General features: G+C 43.1%; 2 protein-coding genes across 5 annotated transcripts in view; one reads left to right on the top strand and one right to left on the bottom strand.

The window, feature by feature from the left end:
* The first annotated feature begins 1,053 nt into the window (after positions 1 to 1,053).
* Positions 1,054 to 3,947, top strand: cav3 (caveolin 3). Its single transcript, XM_024377359.2, has 2 exons — positions 1,054 to 1,396; positions 2,931 to 3,947. The coding sequence occupies exons 1-2, from the start codon at positions 1,280 to 1,282 to the stop codon at positions 3,270 to 3,272; spliced, it is 459 nt and encodes a 152-aa protein (XP_024233127.1). The 5' UTR covers positions 1,054 to 1,279; the 3' UTR covers positions 3,273 to 3,947.
* A 465-nt stretch (positions 3,948 to 4,412) lies between these two features.
* Positions 4,413 to 18,898, bottom strand: part of LOC112217064 (isotocin receptor) — a 29,151-nt gene continuing 14,665 nt past the window's right edge. For 2 of the 4 annotated variants that reach the window (XM_024377318.2, XM_024377327.2), the window contains one exon: positions 4,413 to 6,223. In XM_024377318.2, the coding sequence (XP_024233086.1) occupies positions 5,970 to 6,223 (254 nt within the window). In that variant the 3' untranslated portion in view covers positions 4,413 to 5,969. The remainder of the gene's footprint in view (positions 6,224 to 18,898) is intronic. The other 2 variants (XM_042297306.1, XM_042297304.1) reach the window with 2 other exon arrangements.

Consider the following 18,898-nt stretch of genomic DNA (forward strand, 5'->3'; position numbering starts at 1 on the left):
TAATCTGTCTGTAAACAATTTTTGGAAAATTACTTAGCAAGACCTTTTTGGAGTGGTTGAAGAACTAGTTTTAATGACTCCAATCTAAGTGTATGTAAACTTCCAACTTCAACTGTATGCATCAACACCTGCTGACCTGCAGTATCACTTGTGCTTTCATCAGTGCATAGATGAGTAGAGGTGGACGAGTCAACGACCGGTAAGGATACAGAGAGAGGATCACGTTTGCCTTTTATGAATGAAGGGAAGAGATGAAGCTGGGATTACAACATGAACCCTGTGCTAGTGACCAGAGGGTTACACAGCCAAACAACATTCAATGACTTTTGGCCTCTGTTCCTTTCCATCACTTGCCTGAAAGAAACGGAGAATCAAAACAAAATCAAATCATTCAACAAAACAATAGTTGAATGATGACTGATCTGGAAAATTCCATGTATGATGCTTCTCATCCTTTACTTAATCCCTTTATCAGTTGTCACTCATTTAGAAAAAAATGTAGACATTTACTTATACAGATGTAGGATATTAATTAAAGGAAAATAATCCTGCTGCAACAGGAAAAGGGAATTATTGTGTGGATAATAGTCAATAGACATTTTTGTAGGGGTTGATAAATGTTTTATTAGGGTAAATCAATTCTGAAATGTTAAAGTGGAAATGACAAACTTTAGAAGCCTTTTTAAATCTAGAGTACACTGCAAGTTTGAATGTTTTTCCGTGCAGGAACTTTCCTGCAACAACGGGGTGATCAAATGAAGTTCCTACATTTTTACTTTGCTAACTACGCATACAGTATATTCAGTGGATTACTGTTTATGACAAAGACCTACATTCTTCCTTTCTGGAAGTTTTGGGTCAGTGTGGATCGTACAGTAGTGAACTGTTGGTGTTAGTCGGAGCAGGAGTAGGAGAGTCCTCACTGCGGTGGAAATTCATGCCACCATGTGAACCCTGCCCAGCTGACCCCACAGCCCAGTGTGAAATTTGACACGGCTCTGGGGTCCCCTTTATGACACACTTTTACTCTGTGTGAGCTATAGTGTGTGTGTGGTGTGTCGTGTGGCGTTAGGTCCCCATTTTCAGCAGGACGTCTGCAGCAGCTGTCCACTGGCATTTCAGCCGTGTCATCACAGTAGTGAGAGGGGGGGGATCAGTGAGACTGAGGGGGCTGCCTGCAGTCCACTTTTGTGGGTTTACTCTCGCTGTCCTTGACCCCAGCCCTCTACGCCTCACTACTCTCGCTGACTCTGCCCAAGTCTAGTCCCACGACCCCACCATGGCCGACCAGTACCAGTACAACACCAACGAGGAGAAGATTGTGAAGGACAGCCACACCAAGGAGATCGATCTGATCAACAGAGACCCCAAATTGATAAATGAGGATGTGATCAAGGTAGGTGAACCATGATGACGCCATCCACTCACACACACACTGAATTTACAGGTTTAACTCCTTTTTGCCTAAAGTAAGGAAAGACAAGTTTTAAACCTTAGTTTAAAATGTAAGTCTAAAGTCTAAACTTAAAGTCAACACAGTACACTGTAGTATGTTGCTGTGTTCCTGCCAGGAAGGTCCCAAAATAGCCCCAAGGCCTTGTGCCTCCGCACGGCACCCAGGGTTTATTTCTGGAATGGGACTGAAGGGGTGTGACAGAAGGGGAAATTATAAGGCTGTTTCTTTTTGGAGCTTCATCACTGCTTTTCTTGTGTTTTTCACGTTTACATACATTAGCAGCAATCACGGTGCTATATTTCCCCAGAGCTCAGGAGAGCATGGAAGGAGATAAAACAGGACGTATGGCAAAACTTTCATTTACTTGAGTGAGCCATGTTAAGCATGTTTCTTACATGTGAGGGCCAAGAGCACTACTTCTCTAGATTATATTGTGAAAAGTTTTGTACATGTTAAGTAGATGATAGGATTTATATCGAATGGAACACGTTCTATAATCCAGTATTATCTACACAATCGTAGTAGTTTAAGTTACAGTATGAGCTTGCAGTTTTAAAAAACTGTACAGAATGACATTTTCCTGTTGTCAAATCATTCATTTAAAACTTAGCTTGTTTTTTCTGTTTTGTCAATTTCAACTGCTCATCTAAATCGTACTAAGAAATGTTATATTAAAATACTAAGTATGTAAAGCATGTCTACAATTTTAAAGGTGTGTTAAAATGAATAGACTGGGATTCAGAAGTAGAACTTCTTATAATATTTAAAATGATGAAAATTGGTTTAGCTTTGTTAGGAATCTGTTGCATGTAACATCCCCCTGTCACGATCACTGACAAGTTCATTACCATTCAGGGTTGAGTTGCAGATGTCTATGCAACAGTGAGCCAGGATTTTGTAAGGACCAGGTATTGGATACTGAATACAACAAGCAATTACAAACTGGGCCATCGTAAGCCTCATGCATTTTACAAGGAACTGTTAGTTTCCGGAAACTTGATCCAAATCGTGATCTGAGATAAGTTCGGACGATAAGTATTCATCAAGTGTGCAAAACTGAGGGACATAGTTTTAAGTAAACTGTGTTTATTTCATTACTATGTACCCCAGGCATTAGTGATGATAACAGTCATGGTGCTGAGTCACAATAACACATGTATGTTTACATATCACATCGATCACATTGATTAGTGAAAAAACTGTGAAGGGATTTAAGTGCATTGTCACCAATCACATTGCTCTTGACTTTAAAAGGGAATTTACACTTGAGCCGACATCCACAGCATTTACTGTGACTGCTTCGTGAACATTGCGAAAGTTACCTTAAAAAGGCATATTGTCAGCAGTGCAACGGGCTTGAATGGCAACGTGCCGTTGATTGAATCCTGGCTCTGGTGTTGGGTCCTCAGACAACCCTCAACTCTTTCCTCAGTGAGGTTCCACTAACGTTGTCCATGGTATTCCCTCCCTGCAGGTGGAGTTTGAGGATGTGATCGCAGAGCCCGACGGCACACACAGTCTGGATGGGGTGTGGAAGCTCAGCTACACCACCTTCACCGTGTCCAAGTACTGGTGCTATCGCATCCTCTCAGCCATCTTCGGCATCCCTATGGCTCTGCTCTGGGGCTTCCTCTTCGCCTGCATCTCATTCTGTCACATCTGGGCTGTGGTACCCTGTATCAAGAGCTGCTTGATCGAGTCCCAGTGCATCAGTCGCATCTACTCCCTCTGCATCCAGACCTTCTGTGACCCCTTCTTTGAAGCCCTGGGCAAGATCTTCAGCAGTGTGAAAGTGGCCCTGCGCAAAGAGGTCTAGACACTCACACCACCGCAGTGTTTACACATGTTTGGATGAAACGCTACACCCTTTTTATCCGCCAGACCAGATGACCAGTCCTGGTGTCCTCATATTTCCCAAGACACCCCCCCGCTACCCTTACCCAGCCCAAAGCCCAGGGCCTCGCCCGTCTCAGCCCTTTGAGTCCTGACATGCACAGAGAGACCAGTGCCACAAGAGGCTCTGTGACAGCTGCAGCATGGTTGGGTGACAGCTCTGGCTCTGTTGGAAGGCAGAGAGCTGTCTGTTCATTGAGGGAATATAGGGCTGGCAGCCATGGCATGGGCAGGACTTGTGTCCCAGAGTGAATGTATTTTGCGATGCTGGAGGAAAGTGGCTCCTCGGTCACATGACATAAACACCCCAGTGACACTAACGGCATTGCAGCACCCGTAGGACAATATACAATCTCTACTATATTGGCCAATTCTGAATTGATATACTATATACTATATTAAACAGTCAGATGTCTGTGTGTATGTGTGTGTGTGTGTGTGTGTGTGTATGTTTTGTTCCTAATGGTAAACTAGTCGATGTTGTGCAATGGAAAAGATAATTGTAGTGCTTGAACAAGATTATATCATGTTTTACAGAGTGAATAAGATGCAGTTTCTTTACTGAATCATTTTGATTAAACACATCCTAAATTGTCAATTTTGCTTCACATTTCTTTCACATAAGCTTCCAATAACTTGACTGTGTGGGTGTACAAACTGTAAGAATATTTGGAAAAAAGGAGACCCAGGTTTTAAAATTACAAGTGGAATGTTCTAGTCGCAGGTCCTACAATTCAGCCAAGTGCGTACCCCTGTTCAGGTCTCCATTGCCCTGTCATTCCTTCGTTTTGTCACCAGGTGGAACCAAGAACAGTTCTGCTCATTGGAAGGTAGGGATAGAAAAGCCAATTGCGAACCACCAGTCTGGATCCTGACATGGCAGGTTGTGATTGACAATACTGAAAACCATACCAAGAAAAGTAGAATTGCTTTGTCTCCTTCTTTCTAAGAAATGTATGTGCATGAATCAGCCTCTAACAAATTTGAATGGTTAAATTAGAGTTACAGAGGCTCAACATGAGCCTCAACTCCATTTGATGCAAAAAAATAAATTCAGACTCACTTGATAGAACACATACAATTTATTTCAAATAAATAAGAGATACTTTTCCAAAATACAACACTCTAAATACAAATAAGACAATTATGTTTTCTACAAAATGTTCAGTAGCCTTAATGTTCAGTAGCCATAAGTTGAAAACCAAAACATTTACAGTAAAAGGAGAAGCCAACTTCTGCCTTTTGATACTGACATTTTTTATGTTTTCAAGGAACGGTGTGTCAGGTAGATTCAATATTGAGGCAGGTCACCCTCTTTATGCAATAGTTTCTAAAATACATTGAATACAATGAGGTTTCTCCCCCAATTCGGAGTGTTCTGAGTGTGTGCAATCCATTTCTCAATCATATTTAGCAACATAGAAGACACCAGCCTAACACTCAAAAAGTACAGACAGAGTAATTATGTAGAAAAACAAATGCGTGCCAAAATACACCACAATTTTCATAGAAGTACATTTGGACGTGTGTGTTCATCCTAAGGGGAAATGGTGGCTAGTTTGTTGAGTTGCTTTCTATAAGAATAAGTAAGTTAACCTTAAAGGGGCAATCTGCAGTTTCTACATCCATTTTTGGACTTATAAATGAATGATATGTACACATTGATTCTTAAAGAATATAATTATAAATGACTCAAGCTTAAATCAACTGTCGTACACAATCAGAATCCAAAATATAAGCTTGTTTCACTCCAATGTTTGGAAACAAAGTAAATGTAAACAAACACTTTATAGCCTCAAATTATACTTTTGATATCATGGATGGTCAGTCCGTGTTTCCATAGCTGTCTATGAATTTGAGAGTGGTTACATTTCAGCTTTTTACCGAAACAGGGGCAGGCAGAACTCTTTGTCATTGTTTCAACTGCTGATTGCCGCTTTAACAACTTGACAGATATCGCCATTGTCATAAAGCCAGGACATTTCACAAACTGGATAGTTGAAACGTACTGTGTGTGTGTGTGTGTGTGAACAGCAAGACATAAGCAACAGGAGAGTAGCTTAACCTTCAGGTTGACAAAGTTAAAATGTCCCTCTGGATTGGTCAGTATTCACAACCCAAACCACTATTACAGAACTTTTTGACACAGAGTCTTAGGCATGTTAATCGCCTTTAAGTCCATGGTGAGGAGAACACAGCTCTCTCCTCTCCTTTCCTTGGTTTGGAGTGACAGACAGTCAGTCCTTCATTTTCCATTCACCACCTACTGTCCTCCTCCGCAGACCAAATACGTAAATCCATCAGTCTGAAAACACAATCAATGGATGACTCACTCTGATCTGCGACAGGACATTTGGCTGTGAGAGGAGACATTCAACAAAATGTCACCAAATAAATCTGCTTCATCTGTACAACAATCAATTGTTCATTCTATTCTTGACCAACTTTGTCTGATACACAAAAAAAAGCAGTGCAATAGTATTAGATGAGTCTCCCCTGGAGCGGGACAAGAGAAGGGGAAGGACAAGTCTGGGTTTGGGGCGGCGGTGAAGGTTTGGGAAGGGGGATTCACAGTTCTGACCTGCGGGGGGGGACCTGCGGGGGAGACCTGCGGGGCGTCTCATGTGGTGGAGGTCTGTGTGATGCTCCTCTGGCTGCTGGTGCTCTTGATGACGTAGGTGGAGGAGTTACTCTTGCGGCTGGAGTCATGGTCACGCTCGCAGTGGCATTGGGAGGACTTGAGATAGCGGGCCGAGCAGCACAGGAAGTTCTGCCTCAGGTCTGAGAACAAGTGGCCTGCGAAGCACATGTAGATCCATGGGTTACAGCAGCTGTTCAGACTGGCCAGCAGCATGGAGATGATGAAGGGCATGGCTGGGGAAACAAGACAAACACACACATTACATTTTTACTGATACATCAATCACACATGATTGCAAATTGACAACTGGTGCTAGAAGTGTGTTCTAGTGTTTTGTAGTTAGGATTACAAAGCTAATTTACCAAAGTTACCCAAATCTTCAGTCATTTTGTTAATTAACTGGTAATCTATGGCAATCTATGGTAACTTTGGTAATTAGTGGGACTTGCAAAGCAAACGTCCCATTTTAAATCTTCGTCATACTTCTTCTTCTAAGCAAGAAACGTCATTCAAACTTTAAAACGTGCAGATCGATGTGCTTGTATACAAGTTTTTGATATCTTTTATTCTTTAAAAATGATTAAGCTTTTAGTATTTTTTTGTCCATTTTCATCCACTTTAATGGGATTTCCTCAACATTATAAAAGGCCCCATTGTGACGTCATCACTTCCAACATTCCATTCACTGTAAATGCAGCAATGGAAGTTGACACAAATCAGCTACCCCTTTGCTAACAATGTACACAAAAAGTTAGAGCTTATGAAATCTTTGTCTACTTCTCAACTACTTACCAAAACGACTGACCACAACTATTGACCACAAAAATACTCAACCACTCAACCACAACTACTGACCACACAAATACTGAACCACACAACTACTGACCACAACCATATAACTGCTGACCACAGGGCGGCAGGTAGCCTAGCAGTTAAGAGTGTTGGGCCAGTAACGAAAGGTTGCTGGTACAAATCCACAAGCCGGAAAAAATCTGTCGTTCTGCCCTTGAGCAAGACAGTTACCGCCCAACAACAACTGCACCGATGATGTGGATGTCGATTAAGGCAGACCACCGCACCTCTCTGATGCAAAGGGGTTGGTTTAAATGCGGGAGACACATTTCAGTTGACAGCATTCAGTTGTGCAACTGACTAGGTATTCCCTTCCCCTTCACAACTACTAACCCAACAACTAAATCAAATCAAAAATCAAATCAAATCAAATTTTATTTGTCACATACACATGGTTAGCAGATGTTAATGCGAGTGTAGCGAAATGCCTGTGCTTCTAGTTCCGACAATGCAGTAATAACGAGCAAGTAATCTAACTAACAATTCCAAAAAAAACTACTGTCATACACAGTGTAAGGGGATAAAGAATATGTACATAAGGATATATGAATGAGTGATGGTACAGAGCAGCATAGGCAAGATACAGTAGATGATATCGAGTACAGTATATACATATGAGATAAGTATGTAAACCAAGTGGCATAGTTAAAGTGGCTAGTGATACATGTATTACATAAGGATGCAGTCGATGATATAGAGTACAGTATCAACGTATGCATATGAGATGAACAATGTAGGGTAAGTAACATTATATAAGGTAGCATTGTTTAAAGTGGCTAGTGATATATTTACATCATTTCCCATCGATTCCCATGATTAAAGTGGCTGGAGTAGAGTCAGTGTCATTGACAGTGTGTTGGCAGTAGCCACTCAATGTTAGTGGTGGCTGTTTAACAGTCTGATGGCCTTGAGATAGAAGCTGTTTTTCAGTCTCTCGGTCCCAGCTTTGATGCACCTGTACTGACCTCGCCTTCTGGATGGCAGCGGGGTGAACAGGCAGTGGCTCGGGTGGTTGATGTCCTTGATGATCTTTATGGCCTTCCTGTAGCATCGGGTGGTGTAGGTGTCCTGGAGGGCAGGTAGTTTGCCCCCGGTGATGCGTTGTGCAGACCTCACTACCCTCTGGAGAGCCTTACGGTTGAGGGCGGTGCAGTTGCCATACCAGGCGGTGATACAGCCCGCCAGGATGCTCTCGATTGTGCATCTGTAGAAGTTTGTGAGTGCTTTTGGTGACAAGCCGAATTTCTTCAGCCTCCTGAGGTTGAAGAGGCGCTGCTGCGCCTTCCTCACGATGCTGTCTGTGTGAGTGAACCAATTCAGTTTGTCTGACCATCTCTCTCCTGTTCCACAGAGCCTAAACACAGTCAGAGCTTGGCTACCAACAGCTGACACACACTCTCTGGGGGGATTTAATCTAATCAGAAAATGCACTAGAGGTAATCAGAAATCCTGTTCAATGAGGGAGAGCTCGGTTTGTTGTTTTGGAAAGTGAAAAGTTTCTTAGTACTCAGCTAGCAATAGGGAATCGGCCCAAAAGCGTCCCTCTTTTCCGGGTGCCAGGAACTGATTGAATCGGCCCGAAAGCGTCCCTCTGATTGAATCGGCCCGAAATCGGGTGTTGGACTCGGCCGGAATCAAAATGAATGACTGCCCAGAATCAGCCCGAATCATTCCCTACTGGAATTCAGCCGACTTTGCCAGCATCTTACCAGAATCCCCCCAGAAGCGGCCCAATGACATTTGAAATAAATGTATCCAAAATTACCTGTTTTAGTCATTTTAAATTTGACTATTATACATTTTATACATACAAATTATACCCATCCATGGGCTCCCGAGTGGCGCAGCGGTCTAAGCCACTGCATCTCAGTGCTTGAGGCGTCACTACAGACACCCTGGATCGAATCCAGGTGCACAATTGGCCCAGCGTCGTCCGGGTTTGATCGGTGTAGGCCGTCATTGTAAATTAGAATTTGTTCTTGCCTAGTTAAATAATCCACAATTTTTAAGAATAATTTTCTTTCTTTATTATTTACCCCCTTTTCGTCATATCCAATTGTCTTGTCTCTGCAACTCCCGTACGGACTCGGGAGAGGGGAAGGTCGAGAGCTGTGCGTCACCCGAAACACAACCCCGCTAAGCCGCACTGCTTCTTGACATAATGCATGCTTAACCCGGGAAGCCAGCCACATCAATGTGTCGGAGGAAACACCATACACCGGGTGACCGTGTCAGCGTGCATGCGCCTGGCCCGCCACAGGAGTGAACATCCCGGCCGGCCAAACCCTCCCCTAACCAGGACGACGCTGGGCCAATTGTGCGTCACCTTATGGGTCTCCCAGTCGCAGCCGGCACGGGTATCGAACCAGCATCTGTAACAATGCAGTTTGCGCAGCGATGCAGTGCTTTAGACCTCTGCGCCACTCGGGAGGCCCCATCCACAAAGTTTTTAATGCTTATCAATTTCCTTGCACAAAGTATTAAAATACTAAAATCCTACTTAAACAGGACTCTTAAAGAATTTAATTAAAATGTAAATGACATTATTTGATCAGAAAAACAATGAGAAATATGGAAAAAAATAACAATGAAACCTTAATTATATAAAGCAGCTCGTGTAATCATCTGCCAGAGAGTAGCCACAATCGGCCCAAGCCCCAAGTAATACATTTGGGCCAAATAACTCACAACAGAATCGGCCCGAGCTCAATCCCCGCATCCTAGTAATACTGCCGAAGGCGGCACAGATTCGGGGCACACGACATCGGCTGAGTCTGACTCTCAGCCGAGTGCCCTGAGTCTCAGCAGGAATCGGCCCATTGAACTTCCGGCGCCGACAGAGAACAGAGATGGCCGCATCGCTTCGCGTTCTCAGGAATCTATGCAGTATTTAGTTTTTTTATGTATTAATTCATACATTGTTACCCCAGGAAATCTGAAGTTTTCTTACATACAGCCGGGAGGAACTATTGGATATAAGAGCAACGTCAACTTACAAACATTACGACCAGGAATACAACTTTTTAGAAGCGGATCCTCTATTTGGTCTACCACACAGGACAATGGATCGGATCCCAGCCGGCGACCCAAAACAACGGCGCCGCAGAGGGGGCAGAAGAAGCGGTCTTCTGGTCAGGCTCCGTAGACGGGCACATCGCACACCGCTCCCGAGTTTACAACTCATCAACGTCCAAGCTCTTGACAACAAGCTAGAGAAAATCCAAGCAAGGGTTGCCTTCCAGAGAGACATCAGAGATTGTAAAGTTCTTTGTTTCACGAAAACGTGGCTCACTCGAGACACGCTATCGGAGTCGGTACAGTGACCTGGTTTCTTCACACATCGCGCCGACAGAAACAAACATCTCTCTCTAATCCTAGTAAAAATTCCCTGTCTTAGGCCAGTTAGGATCACCACTTTATTTTAAGATTGTGAAATGTCAGAATAATAGTAGAAAGAATGATTTATTTCAGTTTTTATTTCTTTCATCACATTCCCAGTGGGTCAGAAGTTTATATACACTCAATTAGTATTTGGTAGAATTGCCTTTCAATTGTTGAACTTGGGTCAAATGTTTCGGGCAGCGATCCACAAGCTTCCCACAATAAATTGGGTGAATTTTGACCCATTCCTCCTGACAGAGCTGGTGTAACTGAGTCAGGTTTGTAGGCCTCCTTGCTTGCACACACTTTTTCAGTTCTGCCCACAAATGTTCTATAGGATTGAGGTCAGGGCTTTGTGATGGCCACTCCAATACCTTGACTTAGTTGTCCTTAAGACAATTTGCCACAACTTTGGAAGTATGCTTGTGGTCATTGTCCAGACCCATTTGAGAACATTTGAAGTTTTAACTTCCTGACTGATGTCTTGAGATGTTGCTTCAATACATTCACATAATTGTCCTCCCTCATGATGCCATCTATTTTGTGAAGTGTACCAGTCCCTCCTGCAGCACAGCACCCGCACAACATGATGCTGTCACCCCTGTGCCTCACGGTTGAGATGGTGTTCTTCGGCTTGCAAGCCTCCCCCTATTTCCTCCAAACATAACGATGGTCATTATGGTCAAACAGTTCTATTTTTGTTTCATCAGACCAGAGGACATTTCTCCCAAAAGTACGATCTTTGTCCCCACGTAGTCTGTTTTTTTTATGGCGGTTTTGGAGCAGTGGCTTCTTCCATGCTGAGCGGCCTTTCAGGTTATGTCAATATAGGACTTGTTTTACTGTGGATATAGATACTTTTGTACCTGTTTCCTCCAGCATCTTCACAAGGGCATTTGCTGTTGTTCTAGGATTGGTTTGCACTTTTCTCACCAAAGTATGTTCATCTCTAGGAGACAGAACGTGTCTCCTTCCTGAGCGGTATGACGGCTGCGTGGTCTCATGGTGTTTATACTTGCGTACTATTGTTTGTACAGATGAACGCGGTACATTCAGGTTTTTAGAAATTGCTCCCAAGGATGAACCGGACTCTGAGGGCATGTTGTCCGGTCCTCTGTGAGTCTCTATGGGTGTACAACAGGGTTCAATTCTCAGGTCGACCCTTTTCTCTGTATATATCAACGATGTTGCTCTTGCTGCGTGCGATTCCCTGATCCACCTCTACACAGACGACACCATTCTGTATACTTCTGGCCCTTCCTTGGACACTGTGCTATCTAACCTCCAAACGAGCTTCAATGCCATACAACACTCCTTCTGTGGCATCCAACTGCTCTTAAACGCTAGTAAAACCAAATGCATGCTTTTCAACCGTTCGCTGCCTGCACCCGACTAGCATCACCACCCTGGATGGTTCCGACCTAGAATATGTGGACATCTATAAGTACCTAGGTGTCTGGCTAGACTGTAAACTCTCCTTCCAGACTCATATCACTCCAATCCAAAATCAAATCTAGTCGGCTTTCTATTTCGCAACAAAGCCTCCTTCACTCACGCCGCCAAACTTACCCTAGTAAAACTGACTATCCTACCGATCCTCGACTTCGGCCATGTCATCTACAAAATAGCTTCCAATACTCTACTCAGCAAACTAGATGCAGTTTATCACAGTGCCATCCGTTTTGTTACTAAAGCACCTTATACCACCCACCACTGCGACCTGTATGCTCTAGTCGGCTGGCCCTCGCTACATATTTGTCGCCAGACCCACTGGCTCCAGGTCATCTACAAGTCCATGCTAGGTAAAGCTCCGCCTTATCTCAGTTCACTGGTCACGATGGCAACACCCACCCGTAGCACGCGCTCCAGCAGGTGTATCTCACTGATCATCCCTAAAGCCAACACCTCATTTGGCCGCCTTTCCTTCCAGTTCTCTGCTGCCTGTTGCTGGAACAAATTGCCAAAATCGCTGAAGTTGGAGATTTTTATTTCCCTCTCCAACTTTAAACATCAAACAATTATGATATCTATTTTTGATTCCATAGAATAATTTAGGGTTAATTATAGGTGCATATATTTTTTATCACAATCAGCTGGTGTTGCTTGCTCTAAGTCTACATTTTTAAAATGTGAGATGACTGTAACAGTTTTCTTCTGTGGACGAAGGATCGGACCAAAGCGCAGCGTGGTTAGAGTTCAACATGTTTAATAAAGACCATAAACATGAACACTACAAAATACCCAAACAACAAATGTGAAAAAACCAAAACAGTCCTATCTGGTGCATAGACACAAAGACAGAAGACAACCACCCACAAAACCCAACACAAAACAGGCTACCTAAATATGGTTCCCAATCAGAGACAATGACTAACACCTGCCTCTGATTGAGAACCATATCAGGCCAAACATAGAAATGGGAAAACTAGACACACAACATAGAATGCCCACTCAGCTCATGTCCCGACCAACACTAAAACAAAGAAAACACAAAAGAACTATGGTCAGAACGTGACAAGGACTAGAGAATTATGGAGCACTTTTTTAACCGATCGCTGCAGCTGTACATAGTCCAACTGTAAATAGCCCACCCAATTTACCTACCTCATCCCCATACTGTTGTATTTATTTACTTTTCTGCTCTTTTGCACACCAGTATCTCTACTTGCACATGATCATCTAATCATTTATCACTCCAGTGTTAATCTGCTAAATTGTAATTATTCGCTCCTATGGCCTATTTATCTCCTCATGCCTTTTGCACACAATGTATATAGACAATTTTTTTCTACTGTGTTATTGACTTGTTTATTGTTTACTCCATGTGTAACTCTGTGTTGTTTACACTGCTATGCTTTATCTTGGCCAGATCTCAGTTGTAAATGAGAACTTGTTCTCAACTAGCCTACCTGGTTAAATAAAGGTGAAATAAAAGAATTCAAATAAAGACTTGTAGAGATATAACTTTTTTTTTCTGAGGTCGGCTGATTTATTAAGATTTTCCCATGATGACAAGAAAGAGGCACTGAGTTTGAAGGTAGGCCTTGAAATACATCCACAGGTACACCTCCAATTGACTCAAATGATGTCAGAAAGCCATGACATAATTTTCTGGAATTGTCCAAGCTGGTTAAAGGCACAGTCAACATGGTGTATGTAAACTTCTGACCCACTGGATTTGTGATACAGTGAATTATAAGTGAAATAACCTGACTGTAAACAATGTTTGGAAAATGACTTGTCTCATGCACAAAGTCGATGTCCTAACCGACTTGCCAAAACTATAGTTTGTTAGCAAGAAATTTGTGGATTGGTTGAAAAACTAGTTTTAATGACTCCAATCTAAGTGTCTGTAAACTCCAGACTTCAACTGTATGCATCAACACCTGCTGACCTGCAGTATCACTTGTGCTTTCATCAGTGCATGGATGAGTAGAGGTGGACGAGTCAACGACCGGTAAGGATACAGAGAGAGGATCACGTTTGCCTTTTATGAATGAAGGGAAGAGATGAAGCTGGGATTACAACATGAACCCTGTGCTAGTGACCAGAGGGTTACACAGCCAAACAACATTCAATGACTTTTGGCCTCTGTTCCTTTCCATCACTTGCCTGAAAGAAACGGAGAATCAAAACTAAATCAAATCATTCAACAAAAAAATAGTTGAATGATGACTGATCTGGAAAATCCAATGTATGAACATGCACAAAGTAGATGTCCTAACCGACTTGCCAAAACTGTAGTTTGTTAACAAGAAATTTGTGGAGTGGTTGAAAAACATGTTTTAATGATTCCAAACTAAGTGTATGTAAACTACCGACTTCAACTGTACTCAATCTCTCCCTAAACCCAGTCTGCTGTCCCCACTTACTTCAATATGTCCACCATTTTTCCTTTATCCAGGAAAGCAAAAGTAAATGAACTAAATTACTATCGTAGCACTCACTTTTGTCATCATGAAGTGCTTTGAGACACTAATTAAGGATCATACCACCTCCACCCTACCTGACAGCCAAGACCCACTTCAATTTGCATACCATCCCAATAGATCCACAGACGATGCAATCGCCATCGCACTGCACACTGCCCTATCCCATCTGAACAAAAGGAATACTTATGTAAGAATGCTGTTCATTGAGTACAGCTCAGCGTTCAATATGATAGTACCCTCCAAGAATATCATTAAGCTCGGGGCCCTGGGTCTGAACCCCGCCCTGTGAAGCTGGGTCCTGGACTTCCTGACAGGCCACCCCAGATGCTGAAGGTAAGAAACAACACCTCAACTACGCTGATCCTCAACACAGGGTCCCCACAAGTGTGCGTGCTCAGCCCCCTCCTGTACTGCCTGTTGACCCATAACTGTATGGCCACGCACACCTTTCAAAATCAAATCAAATCAAGTTTTATTAGTCACATGCGCCGAATACAACAGGTGAACAGTGAAATGCTTACTTACAAGCCCCTAACCAACAATGCAGTTTAAAAAGATATGGATAACAATAAGAAATAAAAGTAACAAGTCATTTAGGAGCACCAGTAAAATAACAATAGCGAGACTATATACAGGGAGGTGCCGGTACAGAGTCAATGTGCGGTGGCACCGGTTAGTTGAGGTAAAATGTACATATAGGGAGAGTTATTAAAGTGACTATGCATAGATGACAACAACAGAGAGTAGCAGCGATGTAAAAGGGGGAGGGTCAATGCAAATAGTCTGGGAAGCCATTTGATTTGATGTTCAGGAGACTTATGGCTTGGGGGTCGAAGCTGTTTAGAAGCCTCTTGGACCTAGACTTGGCGCTCAGGTACTGCTCAGGTACCGCTGTGGCAGCAGAGCGAACAGTCTATGACTAGGGTGGCTGGAGTATTTGACCATTTTTAGAGCCTTCCTCTGACACCGCCTGGTATAGAGGTCCTGGATGGCAGGAATCTGTGGATCTGTTCGGGCGGTATGCATATTGGAGTGGGTCTCGGGTTTCTGGGATAATGATGTTGATGTGAGCCATGACCAGCCTTTCAAAGCACTTCATGGCTACATACGTTAGTGCCTTGGGTCGGTAGTAATTTAGACAGGTTACCTTAGTGTTCTTGGGCACAGGGACTATGGTGGTCTGCTTAAAATATGTTGGTATTACAGACTCGGACAGGGAGAGGTAATGAAAATGTCAGTGAAGACTCTTGCCAGTTGGTCAGTGCATGCTCGCAGTACACGTCCTGGTAATCTGTCTGGTCCAGCGGCCTTGTGAATGTTGACCTGTTTAAAGGTCTTTCCCACATTGGCTGTGGAGAGCGTTATCACACAGTCTTCCCGGAACCGCTGGTGGTTATGCATGTTTCACTGTTATTTGCCTCGAAGCGAGCATAGAAGTAGTTTAGCTCATCTGATAGTCTCGTGTCACTGGGCAGCTCTCGGCTGTGCTTCCCTTTGTAGTCTGTAGTCTGACGCGTCAGAGCCGGTGTAGTGCGATTCGATCTTAGTCCTGTATTGACACTTTGCCTGTTTGATGGTTAGTCGAAAGGCGATAGCGGAATTTATTATAAGCTTCTGGGTTAGAGTCCCACTCTTTGAAAGCAGCAGCTCTAGCCTTTAGCTCAGTGTGGATGTTGCCTGTAATCCATGGCTTCTGGTCGGGGTATGTATGTACGGTCACTGTGGGGACAACGTCATCAATGCACTTATTGATGAAGCCAATGACTGATGTGGTGTACTCCTCAATGCCATCGGAAGAATCACGGAACATATTCCAGTCTGTGCTAGCAAAACAGTCCTGTAGCTTAGTATCTGCTTCATTTGACCAGGTTTTATTGATCAAGTCACTGGTGCTTCCTGCTTTCATTTTTGTTTGTAAGCAGGAATCAGGAGGACAGAATTATGGTCAGATTTGCCAAATGGAGGGCGAGGGAGAGCTTTGTGTGCGTCTCTGTGTGTGGAGTAAAGGCTGTCCAGAGTTTTTTCCCTCTGGTTGCACATTTAACATGCTAATATACATTTGGTAAAACGGATTTAAGTTTTCCTACATTAAACTCAATCATAAACTCAATCATCAAGTTGGCCTGAATACCAATAATTACGAGACAGCATACAGGGGGGAGTTGAGGGCCATAGTGGAGGGGTGGAAAATAACCTCTTCTTTAATGTCAACTGGAGCTGATCGTGTACTTCAGGAGACAGCAGAGGGAGCAAGCCCCAATCCACATCAACGGGACCGCAGTGAAGAAGGTGAAAAACGTCAAGATCCTCGGCGTACACATCACTGACAATCTGAAATGGTCCACCCACACAGACAGTGTGGTGAAGAAGGCGCAACAGCACCTGTTCAACCTTTAGGAGACTGAAGAAATTTGGTTTGGCATCTAAGAGCCTCACAAACTTTTACAGATGCACCATTGAGATCACAGCCTGGAACAGCAACTGCATCGCCCGCAAAAGCAGGGTTCTCCAGAGGGTGTTGCGGTCTGCCCAACGCATCACTGGGGGCACACTGCCTGCCCTCCAGGACATCTACAACACCCGATGTCCCAGGAAGGCCAAAAAGATCATCAAGGACAACAACCACCTGAGCCACGGCCTGTTCACCCCACTCTATTCCAGAAGTTGAGATCAGTACAGGTGCATCAAAGCTGGGACCGAGAGACTGAAAAACATCTTCTATCTCAAGACCATCAGACTGTTAAATAGTGATCACTAGCTGGCCTCCACCCAGTCCCTGAACTTAGTCACTGTCACTAGCCAACAACCACCCGGGTTACTCAACACTGGACCTTAGAGGCTGCTGCCCTATGTACATAGACATGGAATCACTGGTCACTTTAATAATGGATCACTGGTCGCTTTAAAAATATTTACATACTGTTTTACTCATTTCATATATATATATATATATATATATATACTATATTGTACTGTATTGTTGTCACGATCATCTGAAGAAGTGGACCAAAGCGCAGCGTGGTGAGCGTACATTTCTTTATTTATAATGTCGCCAACAAAAACAAGAAACAACAAAACGACCGTGAAGCTTACGCGGGCTATAGTGCCACTAACAAAGACAACTTCCCACAAAATACAAAGGAAAAAAGGCTGCCTCAGTATGATTCCCAATCAAAGACAACGATAGACAGCTGTACCTGATTGAGAACCATACCCGGCCAAAACATAGAAACACAAAACATAGAAATCAGAACATAGAATGCCCACCCAAATCACACTCTGACCAAACCAAATAGAGACATAAGGCTCTAAGGTCAAGGCGTGACAAGGCGTGACAATTGTAGTCAATACCACTCCGACATTGCTTGTCTTAATTCCATTATTTTACATTTAGATTTGGGTGTATTGTTTTGAATTGTCAGATACTACTGCACTGTTGGAGCTAGGAACACAGGCATTTTGCTACACCTGCAAAAGCATCTGGTAAATATGTGTATGCGACAAATAACATTTGGTTTGAAATCAGATTATCGAGGGACAATCAAGGCGGAACAACATGGTTGTGGACGGAACTACAGAATCTCCACATGAGACCTGGACGGAGTCTGAATACAATGTTGAGGGAAATGATCTCGGAGAAACTGAGGATGGACCACATGAAGACTGAGGTCAAGTTCCTGAGGTTCAAGGACAAGGTAGCTGTTCTGGAAAGAGCCTGAGGTTGAGAGGAACGTACTATATATTGTTTTATTTAGCTTGTTTTCCATATTATGTCTATCTCTGATAGTCTATCCAGGAAAGGGCTGAAAATAGCCCATATGAATCTATGTAGTGTAACGTCCGTTGGTGGAAGAAGGTGAGGACCAAAGCGCAGCATGGTACGTGTCCGTCATGTTTATTAGAAACTGAACACTAAAAATGCAAACAACAAAGAAACAACCGAAACAGCTCCGTCAGGTGCAACACACACTAAACAGAAAATAACTACCCACAAACACCAGGTGGGAACAGGCTACCTAAGTATGGTTCTCAATCAAAGACAATGATTGACAGCTGCCTCTGATTGGGAACCATACCAGGCCAAACCAATAGAAATACAACACACAGAACAAAACATAGAATGCCCACCCCCTGACCAAACCAAAATAGAGACATAAAAAAGGAAAAAAAGATAAAAAAGGTTAATGAAATAAATAACTTGCTATCATTAGATAATATTAATATATTAGCCATTTCTGAGATTCACTGACAACTACTTTGATGACTATTGAAGTTATTGAGGGTTATTGAAGGTTATTGAAGGTTATTGAAGGTTATTGAAGTGTTATTGAAGTGTTGTGGTTGTGTGTTCACTTTGCACATCTAAAGCCTTTTCTTTTGGGGTGTTGCTATAGGCCACCAAGTGCTAATGGTTAGTACCTAACTAATATGTGTGAAATGCTTGATAGTGTATGTGATGTTAACAGAGAGTTCTACTTTCTTGGGGATCTGATTGTCAACTGGTTTTCATTAAGCTGTCGACTCAAGAGGAAGCTTCTCACTGTAACCAGTGCCTGTAATCTGGTTCAGGTTATTAATCAACCTACCAGGGTGTTTACAAACACTACAGGAACAAGAACATCCACATGTATTGATCACATTTTTACTATTACTGTAGAACTTTGTTCTGAAGCTGTATCTGAACCCATTGGATGCAGTGATCACAATATTGTGGCTATATCCAGGAAAGCCAAAGTTTCCGAA

This window comes from Oncorhynchus tshawytscha, linkage group LG02 (genome assembly GCF_018296145.1).
Source record: "Oncorhynchus tshawytscha isolate Ot180627B linkage group LG02, Otsh_v2.0, whole genome shotgun sequence".
In the NCBI taxonomy this organism is placed as follows: domain Eukaryota; kingdom Metazoa; phylum Chordata; class Actinopteri; order Salmoniformes; family Salmonidae; genus Oncorhynchus; species Oncorhynchus tshawytscha.

Coding starts and splice junctions, on each gene's coding strand:
- cav3 (XM_024377359.2), top strand. CDS start 1,280: ATGGCCGACCAGTACCAGTACAACACCAACGAGGAGAAGATTGTGAAG. Junction 1,397..2,930: donor TAAATGAGGATGTGATCAAG/GTAGGTGAACCA, acceptor CCCTCCCTGCAG/GTGGAGTTTGAGGATGTGAT.